Raw genomic sequence first — 18938 nt, forward strand, 5'->3', positions numbered from 1 at the left:
CCCCAGGCAGGACGCGTGGCAGACGGTCCCTAAGGTAGAGGGAGCAGTTTCAACACTAGCCAAGCGCACAACCATACCAATAGAAGACAGTTGTGCTTTCAAAGATCCTATGGATAAAAAATTAGAAGGTTTACTAAAGAAAATATTTGTTCAACAAGGTTTCCTTCTTCAACTGATTGCCTGCATTATTCCTGTAACTACTGCAGCGGCTTTTTGGCTTGAGGCGCTGGAGGAGTCGCTCCAGAGGGAGACTTCATATGACGAAGTCATGGATAGAATTCATGCCCTAAAGCTGGCTAATTCTTTTATCACAGAAGCCGCTTTACAATTAGCTAAGTTAGCGGCGAAAAATTCTGGCTTTGCCATTATGGCGCAGAGCGCTTTGGTTCAAATCATGGTCGGCTGACGTGTCGTCCAAAACAGGAATATTTAGTAATTTTTTCAAGGGGAAGACCCTTTTTGGCCCAGAGTTGAAAGAAATTATTTCGGATATCACTGGGAGAAAGGGCCATGCCCTCCCGCAAGATAGACCGTTTAAGGCCAAAAACAAGGCTAATTTTCGCTCCTTTCGCAACTTCAGGAGTGGCCCTGCTTCAACCTCTGCAAACGCAAAGCAAGAGGGTAACGCTTCACAGCCCAAAGCAACTTGGAAACCCTTGCAGGGCTGGAACAAAGGTAAACAGGCCAAGAAGCCTGCGGCTGCTACTAAGACAGCATGAAGGGGTGGCCCCCGATCCGGGACCGGATCTGGTAGGGGGCAGACTCTGTCTCTTTGCTCAGGCTTGGGCAAGATATGTCCCAGACCCCTGGGCATTAGAAATAGTTGCTCAGGGATATCTTCTAGAATTCAAGGACTCTCCTCCAAGGGGAAGGTTCCACATTTCTCGCTTGTCTTCAGACCAGACAAAGAAGCAGGCGTTCTTACGCTGTGTAGAAGATCTACTAAAGATGGGAGTGATATATCCAGTTCCAATTGCAGAACAAGGACTGTGTTTTTACTCAAACCTGTTTGTAGTTCCCAAAAAGGAAGGAACTTTCAGGCCAATCCTGGATCTAAAAATTCTAAACAAATTCCTCAGAGTTCCATCATTCAAAATGGAAACCATTCGGACAATTTTGCCGATGATCCAGGAAGGTCAATATATGACTACCGTGGATCTAAAGGATGCGTACCTACATATTCCTATCCACAAAGATCACCATCAGTTCCTAAGGTTCGCCTTTCTGGACAAGCATTACCAGTTCGTGGCCCTTCCTTTCGGGTTGGCCACTGCTCCCAGAATTTTTACAAAGGTGCTAGGGTCCCTCCTAGCGGTACTAAGACCGCGGGGCATTGCAGTAGCACCTTACCTAGACGACATCTTAATACAGGCGTCGTCTTTTTCAGAGCCAAGGCTCATACAGACATTGTTCTGGCCTTTCTAAGGTCTCACGGGTGGAAGGTGAACGTCGAAAAAAGTTCTCTGTCCCCGCTCACAAGGGTTCCCTTCCTGGGAACACTAATAGACTCAGTAGAAATGAAAATATTTCTGATGGAGGTCAGGAAGTTAAAGCTTTTAACTACTTGCCGAGTTCTTTATTCCATTCCTCGGCCTTCTGTAGCTCAGTACATGGAGGTAATCGGGTTAATGGTTGCGGCAATGGACGTGGTCCCTTTTGCCCGAATTCATCTCAGACCACTGCAACTATGCATGCTCAAACAGTGGAATGGGGATTATGCAGATTTGTCTCCTCAAATACAACTGGACCAGAAAACCAGAGATTCTCTTCTCTGGTGGTTATCTCAGGATCACCTGTCATAGGGAATGTGCTTCCACAGACCGGAGTGGATCATTGTAACGACCGACGCAAGTCTGTTAGGCTGGGGCGCGGTCTGGGGCTCCCTGAAAGCTTAGGGCCTATGGTCTCGGGAAGAGTCTCTTCTCCCGATAAACATTTTGGAACTGAGAGCGATATTCAACACGCTCCAGGCATGGCCTCAACTAGCGGCGGCCAAATTCATCAGGTTTGTCGGACAACATCACGACTTTAGCGTACCTCAATCATCAGGGAGGAACAAAGAGCTCCCTAGCGATGAAGGAAGTAACCAAGATCATCAAATGGGCGTAGGATCACTCCTGCCACCTATCTGCAATTCACATCCCAGGAGTAGACAACTGGGAGGCGGATTTTCTAAGTCGTCAGACTTTTCACCCGGGGGAGTGGGAACTCCACCCGGAGGTTTTTGCTCAGCTGACCCAGCTATGGGGCATTCCAGAATTGGATCTGATGGCGTCCCGTCAGAACAGCAAACTTCCTCTCTACGGATCCAGGTCCAGGGACCCCAAGGCGGCACTGATAGATGCTCTAGTGGCGCCTTGGTCCTTCAATCTGGCTTATGTCTTTCCACCGTTTCCCCTTCTCCCTCGGCTGGTAGCCAGAATCAAACAGGAGAAGGCTTCGGTAATTCTGATAGCGCCTGCGTGGCCACGCAGGACTTGGTATGCAGACCTAGTGGACATGTCATCTGTTCCACCTTGGACACTGCCATCGAGGCAGGATCTTCTAATTCAGGGTCCATTCAAGCATCCAAATCTAGTTTCTCTGCAACTGACTGCTTGGAGATTGAACGCTTAATTCTATCTAAGCGTGGGTTCTCTGAATCGGTTATAGATACTCTGATCCAGGCTAGAAAGCCTGTCACCAGGAAGATTTACCATAAGATATGGCGGAAATATCTTTGTTGGTGTGAATCCAAGGGTTACTCGTGGAGTAAGATTAGGATTCCCAGGATATTGTCTTTTCTCCAAGAAGGATTGGAGAAAGGTTTGTCAGCTAGTTCCTTAAAGGGACAGATATCTGCTCTGTCTATCCTGTTACACAAGAGTCTGGCAGAAGTACCTGACGTTCAAGCGTTTGCACAGGCTTTAGTCAGAATTAAGCCTGTCTATAAACCTGTGGCTCCTCCATGGAGTCTTAATTTAGTTCTTTCAGTTCTTCAAGGGGTTCCGTTTGAACCTTTACATTCCATAGATATTAAGTTATTATCTTGGAAGGTTTTGTTTTTGGTAGCTATTTCTTCTGCTCGAAGAGTTTCAGAATTGTCTGCTTTGCAGTTTAATTCACCCTATCTGTTGTTCCACGCAGATAAGGTTGTTTTGCGTACCAAACCTGGTTTTCTTCCGAAAGTTGTTTCTAATAAGAATATTAACCAGGAAATCATTGTTCCTTCTCTGTGTCCTAATCCAGTTTGTAAGAAAGAACGACTATTACACAATCTTGATGTGGTTCGTGCTTTAAAATTCTATTTAAAAGCAACTAAAGATTTCAGACAAACATCATCCTTGTTTGTTGTCTATTCTGGTAAGAGGAGAAGTCAGAAAGCGACTGCTACCTCTCTTTCCTTCTGGCTGAAAAGCATCATCCGATTGGCTTATGAGACTGCTGGACAGCAGCCTCCTGAACGAATTACAGCTCATTCCACCAGAGCTGTGGCTTCCACACGGGCTTTCAAGAATGAGGCTTCTGTTGAACAGATTTGTAAGGCAGCGACTTGGTCTTCACTGCATACTTTTGCCAAATTTTACAAATTCGATACTTTTGCTTCTTCGGAGGCTATTTTTGGGAGAAAGGTTTTGCAAGCAGTGGTGCCTTCCGTTTAGGTTACCTGACTTGTTCCCTCCCTTCATCCGTGTCCTAAAGCTTTGGTATTGGTATCCCACAAGTAAGGATGAATCCGTGGACTGGATACACCTTGTAAGAGAAAACAGAATTTATGCTTACCTGATAAATTACTTTCTCTTACGGTGTATCCAGTCCACGGCCCGCCCTGGCATTTAAGTCAGGATAAAAAAAAATTTGTTTAAAACTACAGTCACCACTGCACCCTATGGTTTTTCCTTTTTCTCCTAACCGTCGGTCGAATGACTGGGGGGCAGAGCCTGAGGGGGAGCTATATGGACAGCTCTGCTGTGTGCTCTCTTTGCCACGTCCTGTTTGTTAAACATAATGATTCTATTATTTCTTTTTTTACCTCTTATTGTTTATTTGTTCTATGCTTTAATTTCAAAGTATATTAGAGTGTACATTTTAATTTAAAACTGAAAAATGTTCTAAAACTAAGATCGGTAATGGATTTTTAAAGTACTTACTAATAATTTTGGAAATGTATTTTCTCTCTAATAAAGTACCTACATAATATCTGGAATATATACAGGAAAAGTTTGCCAACCCCTTCTGTAGAGAAATACATTAATGGTAATGTTTAGTCTTATTGAAGTTTAAAGGGTCATTATAGTAAAAAAAAAAATGACATGCGCTATTTCACATCATTCATTTTATCGCTAGAAACCAGCACTAATTGCACAGCTTGGTCCTGTAATAAGCGCTTCTGATTGGATTAACGGCTGTTTTCGCTTGGGACCAGCAGTTTTCTGCAGTTCCCTAGAGGTACTTTAACGATCATCGCACGATTGCTAGTGATAAAATCACATGCTGTAACAAATAAGAGCATGTATTTATTTCACTATAATTGCCATTTAAAGTATTGTTGCAAACCAATATAGACTCTAAATTGATTATTCATGCTATTGTCTTTTGCCGTTTTATCGGAATCCTAGTCTGGCTAATGCCAGGATGGTAGACCACTTGAAAATGCTAAGTACAGGAGTCTTCAATAGCATGAGGGTGTTTTTACTTCAACCACACTTAGTTTACCTATGTTTCTCTCAAAATTTGTTTTCTTCAGCACTCAAGGAAGTTCTTTTTCACCATATATTATGTGGCTTATCCTAGCCTGTATAGCAGACCACCTTTAGAACTCTGGAAAAAAACAAACACACAAATAACAAACACACTGAAGGGAAACGGAATTGGACCTTTTAATTTCAGATTTGGCATGTAGCATTTCTGTTAATCCGTGTAACGATGAATATGTATTGATTTCTAATGTACATTTACAGCATGTCATGTATTATTTACATTGCAAATAAAAAATGTACTACAGGGAAAGAGCACTTTTCTGCAACTCACATTATAGCTACATATCAATTTACCATAAATGTCGCTTTCTCTTCCTTCAGCCCAAGCAGTCGATGTTAAGTCTGAGAACAAAATCACTTATTCTGTAACCAGCACAGAGGGACACCTGAACAATGGGGGAGAACACCTGATCTCTGCACCAGTAATGAGTAGGTAGCAATAACTCGGATCTCCCCTTTTTTTCTGGCACAGTTAACCATAAACTAACCATTTCTGGCCCTCCTCTAATTTTCAAGCTGCATCTTGTACCAGTGGACATGGCAATAGGAAGCAGGAAGGAAAAAATCAGGCATCTGAATACCTGCGCCAGGTAAAGGAGTTGCTCGGACCCTCCAAGTTCCTACTTTTCTCCCAGGCTCTGACATCCTACAAAAAAACTGACAACTATGACAACTTGGTGTCTGAAATTGCTGAGCTGCTCACAGAGAGGCAAGAACACTACATCCTGATGAGAGGTAAATAAGATCAAGAAAACACTGTGACTAGAAGGTGTATGAAAGTGAGTGTGAAGAGTGAGTTATTTGATGATACACAACAGAGAGTTGATAATAATCAGAGGTATTACAAACTCAAGTAAAAGTAGGGTAATGAATGTGAAAGTAAAGAAAAAATGCATTACTGTTAAATTTGTACTTGAGGGGATTGAATAGAAACCTAATTTCTCCTGTTAAGTGTAGTCAGTCCACGGGTCATCCATTACTTATGGAATATATCTCTTCCTAACAGGAAACTGCAAGAGAATTACCCAGCAGAGCTGCTATATAGCTCCTCCCCTCACCCATCATACTCAGTCATTCTCTTGCAGCCTAACTAAAAAGGAAGCTGTGAGAGATCTGTGGTGTTTTTTAACTTAGTTTATTTCTACAATCAAAAGTTTGTTATTTTAAATGGCACCGGAGTGTGCTGTTTATTCTCAGGCAGCATTAGAAGAAGAATCTGCCTGGGTTTTTTTCTATGGTCTTAGCAGACGTAACTAAGATCCACTGGCTGTTTCTCATCTGAGGAGTGAGGTAACTTCAGAGAAGGGGAATAGCATGCAGGGCTCCCCTGCAACAAATGAGGTATGTGCAGTAATTTATTTTCTGAGGAATGGAATTGACTGAGAAAATACTGCTGATACCATTGTAAAGTAAGTTCAGCCTTAAATGCAGTGATAGCGACTGGTATCAGGCTGATGTGTGTGTGTGTGTACACTGAATGTATTTTTCTAAGGAATGGAATTGACTCTGAAAATACTTTTAATACTGAAATAATGTATGAGCCTTAACTGCAGTAAAAACGACTGGTAGCAGGCTTATTAATAATAATACATAACTTTCAAATGTATGTTTAAAACGTTAACTGGCTTGTTAATCGTTTTTGTGAGGTACTTGGTGATAAAACTTATTAGGGCATGATTTTTACCACATGGCCATTTTTTTTTTTTTTTTTTTTTTAAATATTTATTTATTATTAGCGTACACACAGTCGTCTTGTTACAGACCTTGAAACAAGATTATAAACAATCTTCTTTACAACGAAAAGACAAATCTTAACAGATTATAGGGCATTTAAGCCAATAACAATGATTTGAGTAAAAGAAAACAAAACGATAAAAAAGCACAGCTTAAAAAAAAAGGAGATACAATGCTGTCCCAAGAGCTCTGTATTAGCGAGGATGTGATTAGAGAAAGATATAGCCTGTGTGTCACGCAATTTGAATTTATCCTGGGAAATATATAAAGTTAACACTGTAAAGACGAAAATACATGAATATCTATCCTAAAGTGGATTAGACATACTTTTAAGTGATGTCAATACGGGGGGGGAGGGGAGTAGGAAGGGGTGGGGAAGGAAAATAGAAAAAGACGGGAGGAAGAGAGAGGAGAAAAAAAAACAAAAAAAAAAAAAAAAACCCCTGCATTACCCCCAACCCGCTCTGCTCTCTTCACTATTCGACCCAGAATGCTGGGTATCTGCCCGCATTAATCAATTCAAGAATGTAGGCCGATTGGCTAAGTGGTTTAATTAATTGCTGCTGTGCCTGAGAGGGAAGTGACAGTATTACTAGGCCCCATTTTTCTAGGAATCTCTTTATGCGGACCTCATCAAACTTAGATAATGCATATTGTTCCACCATACATTGTTTCAATACTTCTTTTTTAAATTTTATGAAAGAGGGAAGGTGGGGGAGCTTCCAAGATGTAAGAATCACGTTCCTAGCTAATAAAATTACGGTATTGATTAGCTTATAATTCTTTTGCTGTTGTGAAAATTTAACTAAGAAAATGACCATTTGGGGCTCTAACCTAATTTCTGTGTCTAAAATTTTATTCAACCAGAACTTTATTTTCAGCCAGAACTGGTGGACTTTAGGGCATAACCAGATACAATGTAGAAGATTTGCTTGTTGAGCCTGGCATTTCCAACATCCAATGGTTTTTCTATACCATTTAGACAATTTATCAGGGGTAATATATGTCGCATAAATCATTTTTAAGTGCCTTTCGCGCCATGCTAAGGCATTTCCTGTCTTATTCAACAAGTTCAGGCTTGTTTGGATTTGATGAGGCCTAAGCTCTGGAAAAGTGTTATGCCAAATAAATACTATTTTCTCCAGTTGGGCCTCGTATTTGGAAAACGACATCAACCGGTAAAATGAAGAGATTGACGAAGCCCCGCTGGTATATTGATTCATTAAGCTCCTTAACGGGGCATATGTCCAATTAGAGCCGAATTTAAGTTTAAGATCTGTAATATAATGCTTTATTTGTAAGTACGCAAAGTGGTCAGTTTGAGGAAGCTCGTACTCTGCTCTGATGTCAAGGAATGATCTAATTATTATACTGGGAGTAACTAATTGTTTTAAGGAGGTCAGCCCTTTCAATTTCCACCTCTCAAAAACCTTATATGTGAAACCTGGAGCAAATCCTGGACATCCCTGAATTGGGAGATATTCCGAAACAAATGGGGTTGTGCCGATTTCTACACAAAACTTCTGCCATGCCAGGATCACGTTTTTAAACGTCGACATTTTAGCAATTAGCGGAGGGAGTTGTGGAATTGGGCAATGGAGAAGGGCTTTTAAATTGAATGGGTGGACAAGATTTGCCTCCCCATCAAAATCAGTGAAAAATTCTTTCTCTGATATCCAATCAGCCGCCAGTTTTGCGATTGCAGCAATGTTGTAGTAGAATATGTTCGGGAAAGCGAGGCCCGCCGACTCTTTGGAGAGTGATAATGCACTTAATGCAATTCGGGGTCTTTTTCCTTTCCAGAGGAATTCGTTGGATATTCGGTTAAATAATTTTATGTCTGCCTTATATAAAAGAAGAGGAATATTTTGAAGAAGATATATTAACTTAGGTAAAAGTATAATTTTAATAAGCATAATTCGTGCAGAGAGAGAAATAGGAAGAGAGGCCCAGTCATTCAATTTCTGCTTACAATAATTGAACAATTTAACATAGTTCAGCTCATACCATTCATGTGGAGCTTTTGACATTATTATTCCTAAATATTTTATTTGAGTAACTTCTCTAAATGGGTGATCTAGTGTATGGCCGGCAGTTCTATGTATCCATAGTAATTCGGATTTTTGAAGATTAATTTTGTAACCCGAAAAAGACGCAAATATTTGCACTGACTCTAATAGCTTAGGAAGGCTTTCTTTTAGGCCGGTTAAAAAAAGGAGTAAGTCATCAGCATATAGGGCAAGAACATATTTTTGTTTGCCTATCTGGATACCTTCTAGCTGTTGCCTAAGAAGGATCGCCAATGGTTCTAATGAAATATTAAAGAGGATAGGCGACAGGGGACATCCCTGCCTAGTGCCTCTCTGTAGAATAAACCGATCTGTAATCGTACCATTGATAAAGATTGCTGAGGATGGATTATTATAGATAGCCTTAATCAAATTTATGAAATTTCCAGAAAAGCCAAACTTTTCCAGGGCCGAAAAGAGATGGTCCCAGCAGATATAGTCGAAAGCCTTTTCGGCATCGACTGTTAGGATGGCGGCATCTTCTTTTTTTAATACTTTCTTATTATTCCGCAGATAGTCCAGTACCAGCATAACCTTACGGATATTTTTTGTCGGGCTTCTCCCCATCATGAAACCAGCCTGATTATCATGTATAATATTATTTAAGTGGGGGGCCAATCTTTTTGCAATTATGGACGTAAGAAGTTTATAATCAAAGTTTAATAGGGAAATAGGGCGATATGAGGAAGGAATTTCAGGATCTTTTTCTTTTTTTAGAACTAAAGCTATATTAGATGCCGCAAAATACTGGGAACATGGGATCTCTGCGGAATAATAAGAATTAAATAGTTTATACAAGGTAGGGGCTATTTGATCTGCAAGGATCTTATAGAGTTCGGCAGGGAGTGAGTCGGGGCCGGGGGCTTTATTAAGTTTGGCAGTGGTGATACCAGTAAGGATTTCTTGTGTGGAGATCGGGGCATTGAGTTGATTAATTATCTCCTGTGTCAATTTAGGGATCTTAACATTATCCCAGAATCTCTCTTTTGATTCTATATTGGGAGGTTCAGCTTTATAAAGATTTTTAAAGAAGTCTGTGAACGTATGTTGAATGTCGTGGTTGGAGGTGAATCCATTTTTCCCAGATCTAATTGCCGTGATGTAATTAGAAGATCTCTTTTTAGTAATTTTAACAAGATATTTTGCTGCTTTCCCTGAGTAGCCACCATAAAGTGATTTCTTTCTTATGTCTTCAGATATCATTTGTTGTTTAAGAAAGATGTCCCTTTGTGTTTTTAAATTTGTATATTTTTCTCCAAGCTTTTTGGAGGGAACAGCTATGAACGCATTGTATGCGTTCCTCACGCTATTAGAAAGTTGGATTTCTTTCTGTAGAAATTTTTTCTTAAGAGCACACATGTGAGCCTTAATATCCCCACGTAACACAGCCTTTCCAGTCTCCCAGAGTATTTCTGGCTTATCCATATAGTCATGGTTATACCTCTCAAATTCCCTCCATTTGTTGGCTAACCAGTTTTGAAAATGTAGGTTATTATGTAAATGGTTGGGAAAAAAGAAATTATTATTCGGTCTGGGTGTAAGAGAATTAGAGTTGAGTTCTAAAGCTATCACCGCGTGATCAGAAAGAACTATATCTTTAATATCGGCCTTTACCTCCTTACCGCTTAAGTTTTCAGAGATTAAAAACATGTCTATGCGCGATAACGCTTGATGTCCTTTTGACAGACATGTAAAAGCTTTAACATCTGGGTTCATACTTCTCCAGATGTCGTATACACCTACTTTATGACAGAATTTTTGTAGTGTTCGTGTTTTCTTAACTCGCTTAGTACTTTTAGATCTACTTAGTCTGTCTAAATTGGGATACGCTGTTAAATTGAAATCTCCTCCAATCACGACATTACGTCCTCTGTATGGTACTAATTCTAATGCTAGATCCTCCCAAAACCTGACATCAGGTTGGTTGGGGCCGTAAATGTTACAAAGGATAAAAGAGCTCTTCTCTATTTCAATGTCAAGAATTTGATAACGGGCCTCTGGATCAACTTGGCTCTTATTTATTTTATATTTTAAATTTTTGTTAATCAATATTGCCACTCCTTTCTTCCTAACCTGTGACGGGGCAGCAACCACCTCCCCCACCCATCTAGATTTGAGTTTATCAATTTCATGCCTTTTTAGGTGAATCTCTTGAAGCATAGCAATACTAGGCTTATGTGATCCCAATAATTTTATTACGGCTTTCCGTTTGATAGGGGAAGTAATCCCACCCACGTTCCAGGAAAGAATTTTAATCGACCCTATGCCCAATCCAGTTTAACTAAAATACTGCAAAACATTTTAAAACAAGCCATCAATTTATAAAATAACAAGCAGTTACAAGCCATCAAATATAATAGGACAAAAGGGCACAGGGGTAGGAGGGATGCAGGGAAAGAAAAAAAAAAAAAAAAAAAAAAAAAGAAGGGGGATAGAAAAAAGGAGGCCCCCCCCCGTTTATATACCAAAAATAAAAATACATCTTTACATACGTACTCTTGAAAAAACCTTCTTTTCAACAATAATTTTACAAAAAAAAAGAAATTACTCATAGTCCAACATAAAAATGACTTCAATCAGTCAAACCAATCCTTAACATTCAAGGAATGCCATTATCTAAGCAAAACTTTAGCGCTTCTACAGTATTATTTAATATACTTGTTTGACCTTCAATAATCATGATTAATCTTGCCGGATAGACAAGTCTAACATTATAGTTTGCTTTCATAAGTCGAGAACAAAAGGGAGACATTTCTTTCCTCTTATTCGTAGTTTCGGTAGAAAAATCTTGAAAGATTAATACTTTTTGTTGCTCTAATATTAAGGGATTAGCTTTTCTGTAGTATCTAAGAATATTAATCTTGTCCTGGAAGTTTAGCATTTTAACCAATACGGGTCTGGGTCTAGTAATACCTTCAGAATTTTGCCGTACTGGACCCACTCTATGCGCTCTTTCGATAATCATAGGCATCGGGGCGGTTGGCATTTTTAATAATTGGGGGAGTTTAATTGAGACAAAAGCAGCTAGATCTGAGTATTCTGTGGATTCGGGAAGACCAATAATTCTTAAATTGTTTCGACGCGAGCGGTCCTCTAGGTCCTCTAATTTGGCTTGTAATACAGCTATTTGAGACCCAGATTCTTTATTGGACTGCTCACATTTATATAGTCTATCTTCAGAGTCTGAGATTCGAGTCTCAATTTCCTCCAGTCGAGCTGTAAACTGCCTCACTTCCAGGACAATATTATTTATATCTTGTTTAATTTCTTGTTTGACAACCTCTAATTGCGGGGAGATCATCCTAGAGATCTGCTCAACTAGTTCAGAAAAGTCAGAATTTGGGCCTATACCATTATATTGTTCTTGTGGAACTATTAAAGAGCTCTCAGATAACTTAGTAGATTTCTTGTCTTTATGTTTGGGAGGCATAGCCGGAGATGTTTGTTTATGTTGTGTAACAAATCTATCCATGTATGGTGTGTTTGATGCTCAAGTTTAAGAGAAGGAACAATATAAAAAGGGGAAAGAAAGGAAGAGAGAGAAGAAAAGGAAAAAAAAAAAAAAAAATTAGAAGGGGAAGGGGGATTGAGACTGTGAGGAGACTCCGACTGTCACTTACTATCCCTCAATGTGACAGAATACAATACAATAAGTGAGGACTTGTTGGTGTGCAACACTAAGAGTGAAAGTGTGATGTGTGCAAAAATAAGTAAAGTGCCAAAATAGGTAATAGGAAAAAAAAAAGAAGGGGGAAATTTACTCTGTGGTGAGGAAGTGAAAGTGTGATTCCAGCTGTCACTTGTTTCCCCTAAACGTGGCAGAGGATATTTTGTGTTAGAGTGCAATAGTTAAATAAAGATGTGCAGCGTGAGAAAAAAAAAAAAAAAAAAAAAGAGAATTTCTTTTAAAGAGTCGTGTCCTAGTACTCTAACCCAAGATTGAACTGCTTAAATGTTCTTATATTTATAGCTCATGTGTCAATATTATCAGTGCTTACTACCAATAACCAGTTTACCTAACTTCCGTGTATCATAACATTATCTAACTTAGCACAGAATACCATCAACATAGGAAAACTATTGAAAATAGATCTGAGGACTCTCTTAAATATCAGGTGGTCTTGCTTGACCTGTCACCAGGGCACTCTTATAGTCCATTAACAATAGGCCATTTCATCCCAAAAAACAGGATAGTATAATTTTTGCGTACTACCAGGCACACTGTTCAATGTTCATGGAGATAGAGAAAAGGGAAAAAAAAGGGAAAAAAAAAAAAACAGTCTTAGGTGTAGTCCGCTTAATGATCAGACACAAAATCATACAAGGATAGATACTTCTGTGGACGTCCAACTTTCTTGTGTTAAACTTCCCTTACTTTAGCCCTGTTAGGGCGAATACAGGGCTTAATATCACAATATGTATCCGCAGTAGGGAAGAGTACTAGTGTCAATGTTATAATCCTGCTCTGTAACAGTGTTGTGAGGCATTTATGCTGAGTTTTCTTCTTGAACTTCTATTTAGAGCGGAGGATAGCCTGAAAAGTACCATTAAAAATTGATGAAAGACTTTGGTCAAAATATATGGTAATAGCCCTTAGATAGAGGTTGATACCAGGGGTTATGTTCCTACCCTAAGTCAGGGTCCTGGGAACTGTTACTAGGCTATCAGCTTATTAGATCCTTTTCCCATGGAGACATATCAGTAGGGGCCCTATACTCATTATCATCATCGGCCGAGCTTATTGCAAAACTTCATAGCCCAAAAAGCCGGTCCCTTTAATAGTGGAGGTATCAGGGCCAATGTTCCTACCCTGTGTCAGGGTCCTGGGAACAGCTGTTCAGTTTCTGATGCCAAATTTCTTTTTACAGCCCTTAAATATATTCTTAGAGACCCAGGAAAGCGGCACCACTTTCACCCCATGAGTAACTTATTGTGCGATATGGATAATGGTGGCAGTCTGGTAGCAGATCTTAAAAGCACTTTTCCCAGCTTTAAATCTCTCTGAAGGAAGTCACTATTCACACTGCTCTGTTAGAACTTTATGTAGCGCACATACCGCTGTTCTTTTTTGATCTCAAGTAACGGACTTAGTGGGATACAGCCAGACGAGATATAACCCAAATAATGAGCATAAATAGACAGGGGGGCCCAGACAGTATAGATCTTTTAGTACTCACGACCAGTCTTCCAACCGGGTTCCCAGTGTAGCGATTCTTACTTTCTCTCGCTGGATGCCTTTTCTTCTTGAGGAATAGCCCTGAGAGGGATGCATACACAACTCTGCTGTCTGTCCCAGTAACTCTCTCACGCAGTTCCACTCACTGCGTTCCCCTTACATGTTGGGCTATGTGAAAAAAGAAGGTAGACGCCGCACCAGGGCGGCGGTGCTTCCACAACGAAGCCGCTTCTGTCTTGTAACTTCGGTCACGCTGATAGCCTTCGGCCAGGTCTCCGGTCTGCAGAGAAAATTTGCAGCACAAGGAGGAGTAGCGTTGGGGCGATGTAGCAGGCCCTGTATTTTCGGCGCGCGAAGCAGCAACCAACCACCTCGCTCCGCCTCCAAACCGGAAGTCGGCCATTTTTGTTTTCTGCATAGAAACAGTTTCTGAGCTTCCCCACTGTTGTAATATGAGTGGGAGGGGCCTATTTTAGCGCTTTTTTGCGCAGTAAAAATTCAGTCACAATCTGTCTACTTCATCCTCCATGATCCAGATCGTCTCTAGAGAGCTCAGGGGTCTTCAAAATCCATTTTGAGGGAGGTAATCAGGCACAGCAGTCCTGTGACAGTGTATTTGACTGTGAGAAAAAACGTTAATTATATAATTGTTATCCGTTTTTGGGTACTAAGGGGTTAATCATCCATTTGCTGGTGGGTGCAATCCTTTGCTAACTTAATACATTTACTGTGAAAATTTGGTTGCTATAACTATTTTGGTCATTGTTATTTCAACTGTGTCAGTTTTTCTGTGCTTCTTAAAGGCACAGTAACGTTTTTTATATTGCTTGTAAATTAATTTTGAAAAGTATTTCCAAGTTTGCTAGTCTCATTGCTAGTTTGTTTAAACATGTCTGACTCAGATGAATCTCTTTGTTCACTATGTTTAAAGGCCAATGTGGAGCCCAATAGAAATTTGTGTACTAATTGCATTGATGCTACTTTAAATAAAAAGTAAATTTTTTCATGTAAAGAAATTATCACCAGACGACGAGGGGGAAGTTATGCCGACTAACTCTCCTCACGTGTCAGTACCTTCGCCTCCCGCTCAGGAGGTGCGTGATTTTGTGGCGCCAAGTACATCAGGGAGGCCCTTACAAATCACTTTGCAAGACATGGCTACTGTTATGACAGAAGTATTATCTAAGTTGCCAGAATTAAGAGGCAAGCGCGATAGCTCTGGGTTAAGGATAGAGCGCGCGGATGAGATGAGAGCCATGTCAGATACTGCGTCACAGTTTGCAGAACGTGAGGACGGAGAGCTTCATTCTGTGGGTGACGGATCTGATCCAGGGAGACTGGATTCAGAGATTTCCAATTTTAAATTTAAGCTAGAGAACCTCCGCACATTGCTAGGGGAGGTATTAGCGGCTCTGAATGATTGTAACACGGTTGCCATTCCAGAGAAATTATGTAGGTTGGATAGATACTATGCGGTACCGGTGTGTACTGACGTATTTCCTATACCAAAAAGGCTTACAGAGATTATTAGCAAGGAGTGGGATAGACCGGGTGTGCCTTTTACCCCTCCTCCCATATTTAGGAAAATGTTTCCTATTGATGCCACCACACGAGACTTATGGCAGACGGTCCCTAAGGTGGAGGGAGCAGTTTCTACTTTAGCTAACCGTACCACTATCCCGGTGGAGGATAGTTGTGCCTTTTCAGATCCAATGGATAAAAAATTAGAGGGTTACCTTAAGAAAATGTTTGTTCAACAATGTTTTATTTTACAGCCCCTCGCATGCATTGCGCCTGTCACTGCTGCGGCAGCATTCTGGTTTGAGTCTCTGGAAGAGGCCATTCGCTCAGCTCCATTGGATGAAATAATCAACAAGCTTAAGACACTTAAGCTAGCTAACGCATTTGTTTCTGATGCCGTTGTGCATTTAACCAAACTTACGGCTAAGAACTCCGGATTCGCGATCCAAGCGCGCAGAGCGCTATGGCTTAAATCCTGGTCAGCTGACGTGACTTCTAAATCTAAATTGCTTAATATTCCTTTCAAAGGGCAGACCTTATTCGGGCCCGGCTTGAAAGAAATTATTGCTGACATTACGGGAGGTAAGGGCCATGCTCTACCTCAGGACAGGGCCAAATCAAAGGCCAAACAGTCTAATTTTCGTGCCTTTCGTAACTTCAAGGCAGGAGCAGCATCAACTTCCTCCGCTCCAAAACAGGAAGGAGCTGTTGCTCGTTACAGGCAGGGCTGGAAAGTTAACCAGTCCTGGAACAGGGGCAAGCAGGCCAAGAAACCTGCTGCTGCCCCCAAAACAGCATGAAGAGAGGGCCCCCTATCCGGAAACGGATCTAGTGGGGGGCAGACTTTCTCTCTTCGCCCAGGCTTGGGCAAGAGATGTCCAGGATCCCTGGGCGTTGGAGATCATATCTCAGGGATATCTCCTGGACTTCAAAACTTCTCCTCCACGGGGGAGATTTCATCTTTCAAGGTTATCAGCAAACCAAATAAAGAAAGAGGCGTTTCTACGCTGTGTACAAGACCTCTTACTAATGGGGGTAATCCACCCAGTTCCGCGGACGGAACACGGGCAGGGATTCTATTCAAACCTATTTGTGGTTCCCAAGAAAGAGGGAACCTTCAGGCCAATCTTGGACTTAAAAATCCTAAACAAATTTCTAAGAGTTCCATCATTCAAAATGGAAACTATTCGAACCATCCTTCCCATGATCCAAGAGGGTCAGTACATGACCACAGTGGATCTAAAGGATGCCTACCTTCACATACCAATTCACAAGGATCATTACCGGTATCTGAGATTTGCCTTCCTAGACAGGCATTACCAGTTTGTAGCTCTTCCCTTCGGATTAGCTACGGCTCCAAGAATCTTTACAAAAATTCTAGGATCACTTCTGGCGGTACTAAGACCGCGAGGCATAGCGGTGACTCCGTACCTAGACGACATTCTGATACAAGCGTCAAGTTTTCAAACTGCCAAGTCTCATACAGAGATAGTTCTGGCATTTCTGAGGTCGCATGGGTGGAAGGTGAACGTGGAAAAGAGTTCTCTATTACCACTTACAAGAGTTCCCTTTCTAGGGACTCTTATAGATTCTGTAGAGATGAAAATTTACCTGACAGAGGCCAGGTTATTAAAACTTCTAAATGCTTGCCGTGTCCTTCACTCCATTCCACACCCGTCAGTAGCTCAGTGCATGGAAGTAATCGGCTTAATGGTAGCGGCAATGGACATAGTACCATTTGCGCGCCTGCATCTCAGACCGCTGCAATTGTGCATGCTAAATCAGTGGAACGGGGATTACTCAGATTTGTCCCCCCTACTAAATCTGGATCAAGAGACCAGAGATTCTCTTCTATGGTGGCTTTCTCGGCCACATCTGTCCAAGGGGATGACCTTTCGCAGGCCAGATTGGACGATTGTAACAACAGACGCCAGCCTTCTAGGCTGGGGAGCAGTCTGGAATTCCCTGAAAGCTCAGGGATTATGGACTCAGGAGGAGAAACTCCTCCCAATAAATATTCTGGAGTTAAGAGCAATATTCAATGCTCTCCTAGCTTGGCCTCAGTTAGCAACTCTGAGGTTCATCAGATTTCAGTCGGACAACATCACGACTGTGGCTTACATCAACCATCAAGGGGGAACCAGAAGTTCCCTAGCGATGTTGGAAGTCTCAAAGATAATTCGCTGGGCAGAGTCTCACTCTTGCCACCTGTCAGCGATCTACATCCCAGGTGTGGAGAACTGGGAGGCGGATTTTCTAAGTCGCCAGACTTTTCATCCGGGGGAGTGGGAGCTTCATCCGGAGGTCTTTGCTCAACTGATTCGTCGTTGGGGCAAACCAGATCTGGATCTCATGGCGTCTCGTCAGAACGCCAAGCTTCCTTGTTACAGATCCAGGTCTAGGGACCCGGGAGCGGTGCTGATAGATGCTCTGACAGCCCCTTGGGTCTTCAACATGGCTTATGTGTTTCCACCATTCCCGATGCTTCCTCGTTTGATTGCCAAGATCAAACAGGAGAGAGCTTCTGTGATTCTGATAGCGCCTGCGTGGCCACGCAGGACCTGGTATGCAGACCTAGTGGACATGTCGTCCTGTCCACCATGGTCTCTGCCTCTGAGACAGGACCTTCTAATTCAGGGTCCTTTCAAACATCCAAATCTAATTTCTCTGAGGCTGACTGCATGGAGATTGAACGCTTGATTCTATCAAAGCGTGGCTTCTCGGAGTCGGTTATTGATACCTTAATACAGGCTAGGAAGCCTGCTACCAGAAACATTTACCATAAGATATGGCGTAAATATTTACATTGGTGCGAATCCAAGAGTTACTCATGGAGTAAGGTTAGGATTCCTAGGATATTGTCCTTTCTACAAGAGGGTTTAGAAAAGGGCTTATCTACTAGTTCGTTAAAGGGACAGATTTCTGCTCTGTCTATTCTTCTACACAAACGTCTGGCTGAAGTTCCAGACGTTCAGGCTTTCTGTCAGGCTTTAACTAGGATTAAGCCTGTGTTTAAGTCTGTTGCTCCACCGTGGAGCTTAAACTTAGTTCTTAATGTTCTTCAAGGCGTTCCATTTGAACCCCTTCATTCCATTGATATCAAGCTGTTATCTTGGAAAGTTCTGTTTTTGATGGCTATTTCCTCGGCTCGAAGAGTCTGAGTTATCTGCCTTACATTGTGATTCTCCTTATCTGATTTTTCATTCAGACAAGGTAGTCCTGCGTACTAAACCTGGGTTCTTACCTAAGGTAGTTACTAACAGGAATATCAATCAAGAGATTGTTGTTCCATCTCTGTGTCCTAACCCTTCTTCAAAGAAGGAACGACTTTTGCATAATCTGGACGTAGTCCGTGCCCTGAAATTCTATTTGCAGGCAACTAAGGATTTTCGTCAAACTTCTTCCCTGTTTGTCGTTTACTCTGGACAGAGGAGAGGTCAAAAGGCTTCGGCTACCTCTCTCTCTTTTTGGCTTCATAGCATAATACGCTTAGCCTATGAGACTGCTGGACAGCAGCCACCTGAAAGGATTACAGCTCATTCTACTAGAGCTGTGGCTTCCACCTGGGCCTTTAAAAATGAGGCCTCTGTTGAACAGATTTGCAAGGCTGCGACTTGGTCTTCGCTTCACACTTTTTCAAAATTTTACAAATTTGACACTTTTGCTTCGTCGGAGGCTATTTTTGGGAGAAAGGTACTT

General features: G+C 41.5%; 1 protein-coding gene across 1 annotated transcript in view; it reads left to right on the top strand.

Moving 5' to 3' along the window:
- The window catches only part of RTEL1 (regulator of telomere elongation helicase 1), a 161041-nt gene that overhangs the window by 140445 nt on the left and 1658 nt on the right, over positions 1-18938 (top strand). Inside the window, exons 30-31 of the mRNA XM_053701471.1 lie at positions 5061-5168; positions 5256-5474. Of these exons, the coding sequence (XP_053557446.1) occupies positions 5061-5168; positions 5256-5474 (327 nt within the window). The remainder of the gene's footprint in view (positions 1-5060; positions 5169-5255; positions 5475-18938) is intronic.

This window comes from Bombina bombina, chromosome 1 (assembly GCF_027579735.1).
Source record: "Bombina bombina isolate aBomBom1 chromosome 1, aBomBom1.pri, whole genome shotgun sequence".
NCBI classification, from domain to species: domain Eukaryota; kingdom Metazoa; phylum Chordata; class Amphibia; order Anura; family Bombinatoridae; genus Bombina; species Bombina bombina.